Below are 17508 nucleotides of genomic sequence, written 5' to 3' on the forward strand. Positions count from 1 at the left end.
GGGTTTTGACGTCGTTTTCAATGGCGATCTGCTGCAAAGTGCAGCTGGTGACCAAGTTGAAAGTGTCCAGATTGATTGTGGGTTTCTAAAGGGTGGATCGGAGATCTGAAGAACCTGAAAACAGAGGGGACAGAGTTTGGGTCACTTGCCGGTGACCAGGAAGGCGATGAATGGATGCTCACCGATGTCGGGTGCTTTCAGATGAAGCAGGTGAAACTTGACTCTTCAGCCACAAGGACCAGGAGGCGTCGACGATGACCAGGCGCTGGATTCGAGCTGTCCTACGAAGGATGTCGAGTGCTGCGATGTCGGTATCTGGATTGGACCCAACAAGCCTTGGCAACAGCAACCCACGCAGAAAGCAAAGATTGGCTTTGGCGCAGACTAGCAAGGTCTGAGTCAGGGCACGTCTGAAGCAATCAGGAAAGCCCACGAAAAAGAAGTTACCTTCGTGGGGACCCACCAGTCGACGGACCAGGTATCGCGAAGGAGCCTGGAGCGAAAATGCTAGAAGCAGGCCCATGGAACACTCGTGGAGTGTAGGCCCACAATCTTCGGTGCAAATGGTGCTCGGGACTTGGACTACAAGTAGCCCAATGCACAACTTCAGGAAAGCTCTGGAGGTGGATGCACTTGCAAATGTGCACGGTGTCCAGGAGTTCCGGTTCCACATCGCTTGTGAGGGCTGCGGGTCTCAGTTTTGCTGGAATCTCGTGTCGGCCTCTGAGAAGTCTGGAAGTCTGTGTCCTGAGTCGCAAATCCGGCGGGATCCGGCGGGAACCATGGAAATGTAGACCGGCAAGATGTTTCGTTGGTGCCTGTTTGAACAGGGGAGTCACTTCTTGACCCCAAGGGAGATTCTTCCGTCTTCTAGTCAAAATAGAATGTCGAAGTCCCAGGATGTATGTTGCAGAGTTTTGTCCAGGTGTAATCTGAAGTCCTAAGGACTGGGTTCCTATACTTATGCTTAGTTAAGGGTTGGACTTACTCTGGGGACCCACCTATGGGAGGGTCAGGGAAGAGGGGTGGTTACACTCATTCCCTTTGTCTAGTTTCGTGCCAGAGCGGGGGCTGAGTGCCCCTGCAACCGGTTTGAACTGGGGTATGCACAGGGACACCAAGTGTGCCCCCAGCACTGTCTGGAAAGCATTCTATGAATGCATCCACTAAGCCCCAATACAACAACAATTCTTTCTTTATTCGGTTTTAGACGTTACAAAACCATAAAAGCAACAACTTAAGTTACACAGTTACACGTTTATAAAATATCAAGTCTGTCATAGAAAATATTTTAACAGGATTCTAAAACATTAAAAGGATAGATTACATTGGAATTGTTCCATCTTTTAAAGGTTGTTCCTATGCCTAACAATACATTAAAAAAAAATTAGTACATGGTAGCAAGTACATTCGGAATCTAGCATTTGTAAGCATAACATGGCGGGACAACATTGTCTAAAGCCCCAGCGCTTTAGCAGGGGAAATAGCCAGATTTTTCTGTGGGTATGAAAATATTTACAGAACAATATTGTGTGTATACAGGACTGTGGCGACATGTCATCACATGGGCAATGAGCCAAAGTTGGTTCCCATGTATTCTTTACTGGAAAGGCTACAAGTCTATGAAAAAGATTGAGTCTAAACCTTGTCAGAAGCATCTTATCATAGATACTGATCTCTAATGTGAGATAAGGCTGGATTTGCGGGGTAAGCTGTACCATATTTGCATGTAATGCGGATTGTTTGGTTGATATCAAAGTAATCCTAAGAGTCTCTAGATGGCTCAGGGCTATTTGCTTCAGCTCTTTCTTTGTTATTTCAGTTATCTTATCGGGTGTAAGGTAATACCTTTCTAGGCCCAAGTCTAAGAAAAAACGCCTGACATAGGTAAGCCATGCTATTTTGTGCGCACGGTCCAGTGCCATGGAATCCTCTAAGATATGTTTGGTCAGCACGTTTTTGTCCGAGACCCAAATGCGCCTCCAAAGTAACAATGGTTGAACCTTTATCAGGTCTTCTATATAGGGTATTCCTAGTTCCATATGGCAAGCATAGATAGAGGAGCATTTTGGCACGCATAGGAGAAATCTCATAAAGGAGTTCTCTGCTATCTGAAGAGAGCCAACATCTGTATGCCCCCATACCCTGGCCCCATATAGCGCAATTGCTTGGCATTTCGCAGCGTAAATTCTCAACAATTCAACTGGTGGTCTCCTTCCCAGTCGTTGGGAGAAGTTCATCAGTGCTACAATTGCTCTCTTGAAAAGATGCCTCCGAGCTTCTATGGCTGCCTTCCAGTTTAATCTTTCGTCGATCATTATACCCAGGTAGGGGTACTGGGGAGTCCTCTCAAGTTTATTGTCATTTAAGTAAATATTCTTTGTTCGTTTTCGTCCTCCGCCAGCCACCATGACAAATGTTTTTTTACCATTTACATGTAGGTCTAGAGCGCTCATGAAATCAGCGTACTTAGTCAGAGACTTCTGGAGTTCAGTTGGTGTGCGGGCCAGGATGACCGCGTCATCCGCATAGAGTAGAGCGGGGATCAAGCGTTGGTTTGTTCTGGGGAGGTCCTGCCCCCCTCTCAGCATCTCCCCCTCCAATCCATTGGTGTACAGCGAGAAGAGAAAGGGGGCCAGAACACACCCCTGCCTGACTCCCCGCTCCACTCTAAAAGGCGCGGTGAGCTCCCCTTTTATACCATAGCGCACTCTTGCAGAAGCCTCAGAATATAATTCTCTCAAGAAATCCAAGAGGGGGGGATCCACCCCCATGGTTCTCAAGAGAGACCATAGCTTCGCATGAGATACGCAATCGAACGCAGCAGACAGGTCCACGTATACCATATACATTGTCCCCTGCTTTGCGTGAATGTATTTGGACACGATCCCAATACACTAAAGCCTGTCTGGGAGGTGGTTACACCTCCCTGTGACAGGAAACCTATTGTCCAGGCCTCCCCTGCCAGAGTTTCGTCCCGCAGCAGGAGGTCAGACTCGTGTCTTTGGCTGCAGCATCCATTTTGGGATGCTGGGGCTCTTTTAAACTATTACTGGTTAGGTTAGGGTGTACATGTCTTCTCCCTCTAGAAGGGTGGAATTCTACCCCCGCTGCCAGGACTGGCCTGGGGGGGGGGGGGGGGGGGGGGAGGGGTAGAATTCCAAAGTGTTTGACACCAAACACGACATGTTTCCATGCAGCCATCCCAAAGTTAGCATTTACCGCAAGGTTATAATGCAATTAAGAGTATATGGTCTGGCTGCATCACAGAACAGCATCAGAGAATAGATTCCGAAAGCTGCAGAGGGGTCCTGCTCATGCATGGGCACCCCCTCACACAAAACCAAGCACTCTGCCTTCAGGATTGATAAGGCCTGCAATAGGACTGACTTCTAGGTTAATATGTGTCAGTGATTAAAGGTAGATATAGGTAACCTATATCTTAGTAAGGGGTGCACGCACCACCTCTTACCCAGGCTGCAGTAGCGGACATATGGTGCCATTTTGTAAGGCTTCCCAGGGGTGGCATTATACATGCTTCAGCCCCTGGTAGGCCTCTGGGGTACATATGCCCTTAGTACCTAAGGTACCATATACTAGGGACTAACAAGGGTAACCCAGTAACCAATCTGGAGTGTACCTAAAGTACATGCAATCAATTTAGAGATGAAGCAGCTAGGCTGGGGCCCTGGATAGCAGGGCCCCAGCCAGACTAAAGTAGGAAAACAGTGAACCACCAGCAAAAAGTGGGGGTATAACCATAGAAAGCAGATCCTAATCTCCTACAGTCGGCTTGGTCGCAGGAAGAAAGATGAAGTCCAGCAGGGATTGTTGACAGTTATTGTAACAGGAGGCACCTGATTGATTGAAAGACTGCAACACAAACTTGATCGTTTTTAGGTCTCGCCTGAGCCAGCGCATGTGCTGCTCTGGAGACACTTTTAGTTAGTGGGCTTCAAAAAAGTCAACCACAGCTTTTTGTGAGGCATAGAGCGTGCGGTTACGCGCACAAGTGCAAGCACGCCTCGCCACTCCGTATTGCTTGCTCGCAATTCAATGCTCCTCCCCCACCACAGAGCGCATCTCGCGGCCGCGTGGCTTGTTTTCAGTCCTTCCTCCGGCGACAGACTTGACAGAAAGGAGCTTGCGATGCAGGTGGGTTTTTTTGCTCTTGTTTGAGAATTTGTCAAAAATCTGAAGCATGCATGACCCGCCATGCTTCTCTGGAGGACTGGGGAGCCGTCTTCCGTCGTCAGTTGTCCACTTAGCGGCACGTCAAGTGCGCTGAGGCCTCCGGGCTCCTTCGGGTCTTGCACACTGAAGCTTTTGTTCTGGAGTGTCTTGGTGGTTTACAAAGGCAGTTTGTTCCTTCCTTGCTCGACAACTACTAAGGGGGTTTAAACAAGTTTACTGGCTGGATGTGTGACGCCGAGCCCTCCTCTGTAACAAAGAACTGCGGTAACCTTCAATGGAAATAGGAAACGGCAGAATTTTTAATAAATAAAGAAATCACCATGCAATGATAACCATGAACCGTCCGCTCCCATCTTCATCATTAGATGTGTTGACAGCACCGAAATGGCCTCTTAGAGGACCCGAGGGTATGATAAAATAGGACTCTTCGAATTTCAGTTTTGCTTGCAGACTACATTAATGCAACTCTATTGGTGACCTGATACATAACAGCAGTTTCAAGGTGTATTGCAGAATAGCATTTTTTTTTCCAGTTTGAATACAAACTGGTACCAAGTACCAGACACCAACACTCCGACCCGGGATATTCCAGCATAGCTAACTCGATACAGGGCACACCAAAATATAACACACCTCCCTCCTTACACATCGGCACACATGCAAGGTACGGCCACATCTCCCTTCATTCATCAAAGAAAAGGACAGTTAATCCAGCAGTGCTGCCTCTCACCCCCCCCCCCCCGGAGTGCAAACCCTCTCACAACCGAGTTAATCAATATATTCATATTGAAGGAACAATCTATTCGGTTTATTCAAACTCAGCGTCTCAAACCCCACGTTTGATCTTACTAAGGGTCTACTGTACACAGTGCTCGAAATGGAAAAATAGAAGTTTCATCACTCTTGAGAAGTGCGGATACTCTCCCACTCAAAATAAAATGCTGGTACTCCGTACCGGACTGTACCGGCCCATTTAAAGCCCTGTCTGCACAGGAACAGCATCAGCGCGTGCCTCGAAGCCCCACCTTGACATAGCTGTGCAGCTCGGGATTATGCGGGTCTCTGGTGGGGGGGGGGGTCTTGGGGGCGACCTGCTCCACAGAGACCTGCTCTGGAGACGCAATTTGTTTTGCACTCATCCCTTCAGCAGTGGCTGGTTTGTATACCTCACTCTCACTGCCCGTAATGGTGACTAGTGCATGCTGGGATCTGCTTTCGCTCCGGCACGGTCACAGTCATTGCTCAGCACATCCACGTTCCCTTTTGACGTCACTTTGCTTTCCCTCTTGCAGCTCCTGCGCCTCCCCAATACTTCATTAGTATTCACGTTCAGTGAGCGGCATCTGTTCTAGTTTTCTCTTTTCTGAAAACTCAAATGCTCCTCTCCACTCACTGCCAACACACAGAAGGCACATATGCCAGGAGCCATACAAACACACGTGATCTCACACAATCAATCAAAGCATTTATATAGCGCACTACTCACCCGGAGGGTCTCAAGGCGCTGGGGGGGGGGGGGGGGGGGGGTCCGCTACTGTTCGAACAGCCAGGTCTTGAGCTGCTTCCTGAAGGCGAGGTGGTCTTGGGTCAGGCGGAGGTGGGTCGGAAGGGAGTTCCAGGTCTTGGCGGCCAGGTAGGAGAAGGACCTTCCTCCTGTGGTGGCTCTTCGGATGCGGGGGACGGCGGCGAGGGCGTGGCTGGTCGATCGAAGCTGGCGTTTGGGAGCGTAGAAGTTGAGGCGGCTGTTGAGGTATCCTTGTTGAGAGCATAGATTACAATTGCCGGAGAGGAGAAATCCATTTTTTTCTTTAAAAACAGGCCCTACCCTTCTTATAGAACCACATAATCTGGGATGCTACTTGCTGTGCCGCTTCTCATTAGCATACCCATCACACTGAGCAATGCTTGAGTTTGGTCAACAAGCATGAGGAATGAAATTAAAGGGCCCCCTTCTTCTATTCCTGCACAGAGAAGTTAATTACAATTAAATTTATTCGCCGATTTGAAGACAAACACAGAAGAGAAATGTGTATTTTTAAAGCATGCCCCTCCAGTTACGTATGGACACCAGCTAGCCTTGAACGTTTCCTTCACTGCACCCTGTTACTCAACGCTGTAAGGGATAGGCTGGAGCGCAATTCTTTGCACTGGGACAGGTCTGCTTCCAGTGAAAAGCAGCCTTCTGGGGTCTCCTGGGGACAGAATGTATCTTCTGCCACTGAAATTCGCATGCTTTCACTTTTTTATCCATTGTATACCTAAACTTTTCTTTTCTTCCTGTATAATCTAGAATGTATATTTTTGGACCAATGGCTGCATTACCAGTGTCCTATATTGAAACATAATATTGGGGGCACACTCACTTTCACACTCACACACACTCTCACACTCTCTCTCACACCCTCACACACTCTCTCTTACACACTGTCTCTCACGCACTCTCTCGCATGCACTCTCACGCTTTCTCACACACACTTTCTCGCACGCATACTTTTTCACACTCTCTCACACACACTCTTGGACGCATACTTTTTCACACTCACACACTTTTTCACACCCACACACTTTTTCACACTCTCTCACACACACTTTTTCACACTCACACACACTTTTTCAGACTCACACACACAAACACAGTCTTTCAACTCTCTCACACACTCTCTCACACTTACTTTTTCACACTCTCTCACGCACTCTCACACATACACACTTTCTCACACACACACACAATTTCTCACACACACACTTATAAAGTGAAGTAAGAGTCACATTGGAGAGCACTTAATGCAGAGGTTTTGTTTCATCTCGTGGACCAACTCTAATGCCTCCTACTTTTGTTTTAGGCTTGATCTAAGACAAGTCTTGAGGTTGATTGTGCACGTCCTGAATCTATATTGAACACAGTTGTTAAATCTTGCTGTTGCCTCAGGGCACACCTGTGTAAAAGAAACAAGCATTGGCAAAGCCAATAGGTCTCGCCTTTGGGACCTTATAAGTATTTAGCTATGCAGCACACTATCCTTGGTGCAACAACATCAACTGTTGCATGGCTAAACACTTATAAGGTCCCAAAGGTGAGACCTATTGGCTATTCCAATGCTTGTTGTTTCTAGGCTTCATGGGAAATGAAGTCTTTGTGTTTGCTGTTGATTGTTCTTATGGCTGCTGGTTGAAATTAAAGAAGAAAGCACAGCCTAATCCTCGCCTATGGGTCCTTAATAAAATTGAATATTTCCGTCAAGAAAGCTAGGAAATTTTTCATTCCTCCTCTCTATCAACACTGCCAATCAGCTAACTGCCACCACTGATTAACAGTGTTGAATTGTGATGTCATCAGAACAGCGAGGTCAACAAAATGGCAGACTACAGGTGAAAAAATAAATAAATATAACTTCATAATGAGGAAAATCAAGCAAAAAACAGTGCAAAACTAGTCTTCTTAAGGTACGGTACACCAAATCGTTTTCTATTTAGTCTGTTAGTTCCCTCCGAGCAACAATGTACATAGAGTTCATTTTCAATACTGAGGGGGATTATCTTTAGGATTATTTTTTTCATCGTGTTCTTGTCATACTATATGATTCTCCAATTTCTTTTGAGAATTTAAAATCACAATGTGGCAGTTAGATGTACATATTTCAGTTTATATTTCAGAGAGGATAAAAATATTCGGCTGATTATCCATTATTTTTACAGGCCTTGGTCCAAAAATACCAAATACATCCAAGTCGGTGAAAACCCTCCGCAATGGGAATTTTGAGCTATTCTTCCAGCAGGAACCCAATAAACTGAAATACTTGTACTTTGTAAAGGCCTGTGGTTTGATCAAACATTTTTGTTTCAACATATTCATTTTCTCTATTTAATGAAGCTGCATTGTATACGTTTCATACATGTTACATCATAATAGCGCTATTTTAGGGCTTCTGTCATGTTCAGAGCAAAACAAAAAAACGTTGTCCTGGTCACAATTCCCGTTCTCATGAAGTAGTTGTCCATCTTCTCTGGACTTCAAGGTATGCTTTTTCTATCTCTTCAAACTAACCCTGAATCATGTAGAATATGATATAAGCCATAGACTTGAACAAACTTGTTCGAACATGTTTGTTATGTTGTTATGTATATATAAAGAGACGTTTTAAGGCATGGGCAAAGTAGGCTCTGGCCCAGGGTCCCAGCCTTTCAGGGGGGCCCCTGATAGAACCAGCTCTAGTCTGCAGAGGCTTGCCCTGCTGATTAATTGCAATAATATTACAGAGCCCCTGCTGTGTTACAATATTGAAAACACACATCACTATCCCTGAATATTACATGTAAACAAATTTAGAATTCGACGAGTGTGCCTGTGCACTGTCAGAGACTCTGCCAAAGAGGACATGAAGGGGCTGAAATAGGATCATAAATTCAAAACTGTTCCTCACAGGGGCTCCCAATATATGCTTGACCCAGGGCTCCCAAATCCTTAAGCTGGGTCTGGTATTCTAAACTATACTAGAAAGCTATTTTATGTTGTCTTTAAAGCACTGACTATTACCCAAATGCAGGGTTGTGGAATTTGTTGATTTCCGTAGTGGCAAGAAGTTTTAATTACTATTTTGTCCGATTGACAGCTAGACACTAAACTGCAGTGGTCATGGATGTGGCACTCACAGCCAGTCAGAAAGGCAGACACAATTCACGAGGGCAAATGTGTGCAGACTTGTTATTGGGAAGAAGGCCATACTGTAAGTTTAGCTTGGAATTGACTGCGGGTATCCTGAGCCCATCCGATGCACCCTCAGGGAGAGCCAGAGAAGCTACAGCACCTGTGCAGAGAAGACAACGCGTTTTATTAGAGCTCACTGCCTCCTCTAGCTGGTAAGAGGTTGGGGATGACACTAAAGAGGGGCCTCTAGTCTTTACTTTACCCATGACCTCTGAAGACCAGCCTTCTGCCCATCCATCGTTCATCATCCCCCAGGCACTCTTCTTGCCTGCCCCATGGTCTTCTAAGGCCGCCCCTGAGGTCTCTCTCAAGGCTATCTCCTGCTGCTCGGCCACTCATCGCTTCCCCTCACGCTCTCAGCTCTTTGGCCCCCCGGGCCGATGAGGCTGATTAATTGATCATTCAGCTTTGAAAACAGAGGCAGAATTGGAAGCCTTGAGCAGCTAGGATCATTATGATGATCTGTGAATGAGTGCCTGCGAGAGGCCAGTGCTTGTTCACGAGGTGGCGGGGAGTCAGACACTGCAGCACAGGAGTCCAGAACAAAACGTCCTTGGGAACACGATTTTAGCATCAGATGTGTTTCTAAACAGGAATGTGAATACCTGCCAAGGGGGGCCCACAACTAGCTGGAGACCGCCCCCAAAGCCCTTAGGACAGTTGGGTGAAAACTAACAAGCAATCTGCACCCTGAATGGGGAGCAGAGGGAGGCTTTGGGGGACACCTCACTCAAACAGATCTTCAGTCACAGCCCCATCACAGCAGCACTCATTCCACTCTGCACAACTGCTTCTTCCAGGCAGCAGTCTAACGCTTTAATTGGTGGGTTTGCTGCACGGTGGCCTGCTTTGAGGTATGAGTTGCCTGCAGAAATTGTGCCAAGTGAAGGTGTCTGCAGTCTGCATATCTGTAGGGTGTGCATCCCCTCACGTTGTTTGAGTGGGTGTCTGTGTATGTGGGCCTTTGAGTCTGTCTGCAGTGATATATTTGTGTTTGTGCAAGGGTGCTTGTCTACAGAGGGAGATGTTAGTGTAGGGGGCATAGTGTGTCTTGGTATGGGAGGTGGTGTGTCCCCAGGTGTGTTTACCTGTACAAGGGGATGGGCACATTTGTGCAGGGTGTGTGTATATCTGTGCAGGGGAAGTGTCCATTGAAGGGAGATGTTGGTGCAGGTGCAGACGGTGTGCGTCTGTGCAAGGGGTGAGTATGCCAGAGACAAGGGTGAGATGAATGACTGTGTACTTGAAGGTTGGATGTGTTTTTTCCATTATCAACACTCCGAGAGTCTTTGGGCGATCGAGTGTTCATTTGTTGCATCTCCTCTTACTTCCCCCACTTTTAGGGAACCCCTGAATCAAAAACACGATGTTCAATAATGGTCACCCATGGCAAACCGAAGAAAACACCATGCAGACTTGAACACATCTGTTTGTCTCCCTTCTCCATTATAATGGGTAACCTTTGTTCTCCTGTTCACTTCTCCTGCACTGTTTACCTTGTGATGGGTGTGTCGTATAGTTACCATAATCACACACCCACTTCCCAAAGTTGGTCCAAAACTGCCCCTCTTCAGAGAGACCAAGGATTGAACTGGAAGGGAGTCTGAGCTTAGTTCTGATCTGGATGTCTATTAATGGACTGCTGGACTGTAAAAGGTTTGAGCACTGTGGGAATCTAAATTGCTCTGCGACCTCAAGTCGTCACCATCTACGAACAGGAGTCACAACTTTTATCCTCCAAATTAGCAAATTAATTTACACTGTGCACTGTATAAGAAAACAAAACGTGGAAGGCAGCCAGCCTTCTGCTTACCCCACGTGTTTCCTGTTACCAGAAATTACAGTGGGAAGCATCTATATTATTCAGACATAAACAAACTTGTCAGACAGGCCTTAGATTTTTACAAAATGAAAAAATTGTTTCCCTGGGTTTACTAACATTGTAATTGTATCGGTTGGCACCTTTGTATCAACACACTTGTTTGAAATGGGTCTATAACACTGTCTTGTGTGGTGCCTCTAAATAGGTGCTATGGAATAAATAGATGCCAATGCGGCACGCCCACAGACACACACAGAGCACTGGTTCCGATCGATTAATGGTTAATGCTCCTATTGCAATCAGTAGTGTAGCTGTGTAACCTTTAGTTCACAGGTTCCAAGTCTAGTGCAATGCCTCCCCTAAGAAGTGTATTGGCGGTCTGAGAGTGAACATAAGTTTGTTAGTTTTAATATAAATATATTACTATTCCGGTGCAGGGCTGCGTAATTAAATTACAAGGTAGATGGGACAAGTGGGTTTCTAAACAGTACATGAGGATTTTGTTGCATTTTTTTCTTTTGGACAAGTAGATGATTAAAAAAATTCCACACCGTTGTAAAAGGGTTTATTTTGTCACTTTCACTAGAGAAATAATAAGTTCAGCAATATATCGTTCGTGTTAAACTGGACTATATCTCTACTTGAATCAGTGCGTATGTTTCCGTCTGTGCTGCAACTTGAAACCTGGGCGGAGTGAGCAGAAGGTAGAGTGTACCGTGCTGAGGAATGTTTTAGGACTCAGAACCTCGGCTTGGGACCCCGTTGAGAGACCCTAGACAGCCACACCATAAGACAACAGTTTCGGGCCTATGCAGAGTGCAGAGAGAAGCCAGGTTAGTCATTAATTAACTGAGGAATCTCATACTTGCGTCCATCGGTATGTTCAGTCCTCCCGTCTGAGTTGCACCTGAGGAATTCTGTCCTCTCCTCAGCCAAGGTGAGTTGTGGACCATCCTGGAGGGAGAGGGACCTGAGCAGCTGGAGGGTGGCTGGCTTCAGTGCAGGGTCGGGTTTATGCTGGAAGTTCGGGGGCCTCACGTCTACTGCATTTAGCGGCTCAGATTTCCGGTTCTGTTCTTGAAGAGACTTGAGGTAAAGTTCAGAAAAGCTCCTGGAAGAAAAAGATATTTTTGTTTCAGAATTATCTGTAAAAGGTGTTGATATAGCATAAGCAGCAGCTTTCCATGCTTGACTAACTTCCATAAACAGTAAAGCATGTGTAGAGGCTATTTAAGATACACTCACATTGATGAAACAAGTGTAAGTCTCTACTGTGTACGGCGACCAGAAAAACAAGCATTGGCATAGCCAATAGGTCTCGCCTTTGGGACCGTATAAGAGTTTAGCCATGCAACAGTTGCTGTTGTTGCACCAAGGATTTTGTGCTGGATAACTAAACACTTATAAGATCCTAAAGGCAAGACCTATTGGCTATGCCAATCCTTGTTTCTTTAAGCCATAGATGTTGAATAGGTGAAACTATTCAAATATATAAAATATATATAAACTATAGCCAATGCTAGTTTTACAAGCTGTCCAAGCAATTGGTAGTAGAAATATATGGGACATGAACAGAGTAAAAAGGCACTGAGAAGATACGCTGGATTCTGAATGGAGCTAGATTTTGGGCCATTTGCCACTGAAGGCGATGTAAGATAGTGAAGATGTGAGTACAAGTTTGTAACTGTGGCCCAGTCTGAAATTATATGTTTCCTGAATTGTGTTGGTGATTGATAAAAGAACAATTTGAGCAGTGTGGAATTGAGGTTATTTGAAGACAAAATCACACAAGATAAAAATAACTCATATCATATGTGGGGGCCCTGAGGAAGTGGCAGGACAGTAAGGCAACAAAGAGTGACACCTATTTGCAAGCAAACTAAAAGCAAGCCCGGTGTGAGGAAAAAATGGCAGAGGTGTAACACACTGATGGAAGACAAGAGAGTCCTAACTAGTGCATTCAGGACCTTGTAGTCCGACCGCTATAATAAAGAGTGGCAATACATCTCTGGAACAACCTCTGGTACTCGAACACGCTGCAGAGTTAGGACTTCCCGCTGAGGTGGAGAAGGAAGGAATCATTTTTGTAAAGCAGACAAGGGCACACCTCGGGCTGAAAGTTTAAGGAAAAAAAAGGCGTGCAGGCTGCAGCGGGGGAGAGAGGTGGAGTGGTGCACCCGCGAGTGGTGAGCGTGCGCTGGGGAGAGCAGTTTGCTCTTTTTCACAGTACATACTCGTGCTTGTGGCGCGCGTCTGCTCACTCTTGCAAGCCTTATGCCGCCACATGCACAAGTATGTGCTTTGAAAAAGAGCTGCACTATGTTAAAGGTCTCCTATACAGCGCATGCGCGCTGTGTAGGCGAGACCTAAAAAGGGGGGTCCTTCTGGGTGCCCCCCCACCCCCAGGGCCCCAAGGGGAGGGGAGCACCCAGAAGGACCCACCCCTGGGGGCAAAATAAAAAAAAACATCTGGAAAATCTTGCTGCGATGCCCACTATATATATATATGGCGGTGGTGTATGGGCTCTGAATAAATTCTTCATTTGCACCAGAAAAACGGGCTCACATTTGTTTGTTTCCTTAGATCTAAACAGAAGTATCACAATATCTATCTATATATATATATATATATATATATATATATATATATATATATATATATATATATATATATATATATATATATACACACTGAAAAAAACGTAGGTTTCAGGCCTTATATGGTTAGGAATTAGCATTTAAAAAAACCAATGAAATTGCTCCTATATAGTTAGTTGTACTAACTATATTTCGTGCACCCGCAATCCACTGCTGATGATGTCACATATTAGATCATTCATGACATGGTCAGTGACATCACTGATGACATCTCAAATGACATCACTGATGACATCACTGATGACATCATCCAGTGAATGTGATTTGCTTCGTTATTTAAATAAGCATTATATATATAGCAACTTGCATTGAAGAATGAGTGGATATATATAAATAAATATTTGGATGGAGGATTTAGTAGCAGTGTAATTGACTGTTTACTTGACCAATTTATAGTGTCTCACTAAATATAGTGGATAGTGACTAAACTGTGTGAATATCTGTATCACTTTGTCAGTTGTTGTGTAAACTGATTCTACAGTTGGTTACTAGCTATGTGAAAGTCTATATTAGTTATTGATTAGTTAACTGAGTATTTGTATGGGAGTGTGACAGTGTGTGTGGTTCGGTGGGGGGGGGGGGGTGTGACTGTCCAAAGATGTGTGAATAGTTGATTCAGTAGATATATGAAGTTAAAACTACATGTTCTAACAGTTTGGGTGAGTGAATCTCTTTATGGGTGTGGTGATGAGCAAATATATTTCTTAATGGTACATGTCCAACAAACTAGAAAAATAAAAGGCAGTGTATGTGTCAGTTGTTGTATATAAATAAGTATACATAAGACTCAATGATTGTGTGAGTGACTGTATGGATAACTGTATACTTGTAATAATGATTTTATAATTCACTAAGTATGACTTACTATCTAAATGAATAGATGAAGTGGTGTTTGTATAAGTGTTTTGCTAAGTAAATATGTAAGTATGATCCATTGTTTGCATAAGTGAGTAGGATGACTTCATATGTGAATAGGATGTGTGCTGTTGTTTAATGTCGATATAGGTGTATAAGTATTTTTGATAGTGTTCTATTGTTCATTGACAGCATGTATGAGTGAATCTACAGGTAAGTGATTAGATGTGTGTATACATCTATGAATCACTGAGTGGATTTTTAGATACTTGTATTGCTGTGACAATGGATTCAAATATGATACTCTGTATTTTACAAAGAGTGATGAAAAATTTTAATAGTGTATGAAAAGGTGTATGTGATTGTCACGTGGATGATGTCATCAGTGATGTCATCAGTGATGTCATTTGAGATGTCAACAGTGATGTCACTGACCATGTCATGAATGATCTAATATGTGACATCATCAGCAGTGGATTGCGGGTGCGCGAAATATAGTTAGTACAACTAACTATATAGGAGCAATTTCAATGGTTTTGTATGAGTGAAATGTCCAGCTAACTATAACACCCCTAAAACTTATAGTTTTTTGAGTGAATTTCAAAGGTTTTTTTAAAGCTAATTCCTAAATATATAAGGCCTGAAACCTATGGTTTTTTCAGTGAATTTCAAAGGTTTTTTAAATGCTAATTCCTAACTATATAAGGCCGGAAACCTATGGTTTTTTCAGTGAATTTGCAAGGTTTTTTAAGTGCTAATTCCTAACTATATAAGGCCTGAAGCCTATGGTTTTTTAAGTGACTTTGTAAGATTTTTTAAATGCTAATTCCTAACTATATAAGGCCTGAAACCTATGGTTTTTTCATTGAATTTCGAAGGTTTTTTAAATGACAATTTTTAAATGTAATAATTGTTATTTTTTTTATACTGATTTACTACATTTTTGCAGGCAGGTGTTCAGAGGGCACGCCCCCTTTTTACAACGTTCTGCAGCGCAACCCCTGGTGCGTTTGCAGAGGAGGAACTAATTCCCCTTGCATACTGGGGGTCCCTGGGGGGCAACTAGCCCACCAGGAGCCTCCAGTATAAGCCAGGGAGCTGCATTACAGAGAGGTGTGATGAGGCCACACCCTTTTTTACACCTCTCTGCAACGCAGCCCTTGCAGAGGGGGAACTAATTCCCCTTGCATACTGCAAGTCCCTGGGGGCCAACTAGCCCACCTGGAACCTGCAGTATGCGCCAGGGGGCTGCACCCTTTTTTACACCTCTCTGCAGCGCAACCCCTGGCGCGTTTGCAGAGGAGGAACTAATTCCCCTTGCATACTGGGGGTCCCTGGGGGCCAAGTAGCCCACCAGGAGCCTCCAGTATGCGCCAAGGGGCTGCGTTGCTTTGCCCTGGGGGCGGCGGTCCCCGGGGCAGTGTGGGGGGGATTGTGGACCCCCCACACTTCTTTATCACTATGCCGCCGCAATTTGGTCCCCCCGGGGGGGAATTTTTGAAAAAACAGACCAGGTTTTAAAAAAAAAAAATGTGGGCCTTTTTTGTCCTTGTGGGACCACCTGGGCAGGCGTAGGGGGTCAGTGTGTATCTACCCTGCCCCTTTTTTGTGTTCTTTACGTTTGTTTTTCTGCTTTCTTGTGCCTCGGTCTATCTACACGCACGCATATACACATATATATATGCATATATATGCATTTATATATATATGTATGTGTATATATATATATATACACATAAATATATAAACATATATAATCTGCATATCTATATAAATACAAATATAAATGCAGGCATACATATACATATATGCATACATATACATGTTATTTACATGAAAGTTTGAAAAACACTATCAAAAGCAATGCTAAAAAGCCACCTCATTACAAACAGAATGGCTTTAACTTAAACGAGGGCGAGATCTATTGCATTTTCAATGCTTGTTTACTTTGGTTCCATCAAGAAGGCATTCAGATGTGTCACACATTTGCCATTAATTCTGAATGTTAGCACTCTAGTTGCTCATTATATCACTGTAGTAAAGCTACTGCTCACCAGGGAAGTCTGCTGCTGGTATTCAAAGTGCATGTTTCAGTCTGCATGTCAGAATTTTTTTAATGAAATAGAAGAGGATTTGAGAAGTCACTCAAAATGTGCCCTAATTTTTCTTTCTGAAGCACTAATCATACTTTCTATGGAAAAATGAACCCCCTCATTTTGTTCCTTTTTAAATTAAATGTTTTCAGACTTACCACTTCATTCCAATCAAGATGGCTTCTGGTGTGGCATACTTTTGTCATAAGTAAGACTGTTAGCGCTCTAGTTGTTCTTTAGAACACTCTGGGACATTCTGTCATTGGGCTATACTTGGGCTACATCTGGGTGATATTTGGACTACATTTGGGCTCTTTTGTCTCTGGTGGCCATCTTGGGAGACTGCATGTCAGAATTTTTTAATGAAATAGAAGAGGATTTGAGAAGTCACTCAAAAAGCGCCCTAATTTTTCTTTCTGAAGCACTAATCATACTTTCTATGGCAAAATGAACCCCCTCATTTTGTTCCTTTTTAAATTAAATGTTTTCAGACGTACCACTTCATTCCACTCAAGATGGCTTCTGGTGTGCCATACTTTTGTCATAAGTAAGACTGTTAGCGCTCTAGTTGTTCTTTAGAACACTCTGGGACATTCTGTCATTGGGCTATACTTGGGCTACATCTGGGTGATATTTGGGCTACATTTGGGCTCTTTTGTCTCTGGTGGCCATCTTGGGAGACTGCATGTCAGAATTTTGTAATGAAATAGAAGAGGATTTGAAAAGTCACTCAAAATGTGCCCTAATTTTTCTTTCTGCAGCACTAATCATACTTTCTATGGCAAAATATACCCCCTCATGTTGTTCCTTTTTAAATTAAATGTTTTAAGGGTTACCACTTTATTCCAATCAAGATGGCTTCAGGTGTGCCATACCTTTGTAATAAGTAGGACTGTTAGCGCTCTAGTTGTTCTTTAGAACACTCTGGGAAGCTGCAGTAGAACACAAAGGGATCAACTGACAGTCTCTGTCCTTGTTGGATGTACATGTTTTACTGAGAATGTCAGACTTCATTCTCACATGACTGAGAAAGATAATGTGAATTTACAGAAAATATGCTTTCAGTTTAGCTTATAGATCCCCTTCCAAACCACTGTGGGAAAAGCATGAGATAATAGTTTTCTTTCAAACATGATTCATGATATCCCAGCAGAAGGCTTTTTCACATGGTAAAATCACCT

At 44.1% G+C, this 17508-nt stretch overlaps 1 protein-coding gene across 2 annotated transcripts in view; it reads right to left on the reverse strand.

Moving 5' to 3' along the window:
- Nucleotides 1–17508, reverse strand: part of SIPA1 (signal-induced proliferation-associated 1) — a 246686-nt gene that overhangs the window by 36706 nt on the left and 192472 nt on the right. For both annotated transcript variants that reach the window (XM_078660715.1, XM_078660714.1), the window contains exon 10: nt 11587–11832. In XM_078660715.1, coding sequence (XP_078516841.1) covers nt 11587–11832 — 246 coding nt within the window. The remainder of the gene's footprint in view (nt 1–11586; nt 11833–17508) is intronic.

This window comes from Lissotriton helveticus, chromosome 9 (genome assembly GCF_964261635.1).
Source record: "Lissotriton helveticus chromosome 9, aLisHel1.1, whole genome shotgun sequence".
Classification (NCBI taxonomy): Eukaryota; Metazoa; Chordata; class Amphibia; order Caudata; family Salamandridae; genus Lissotriton; species Lissotriton helveticus.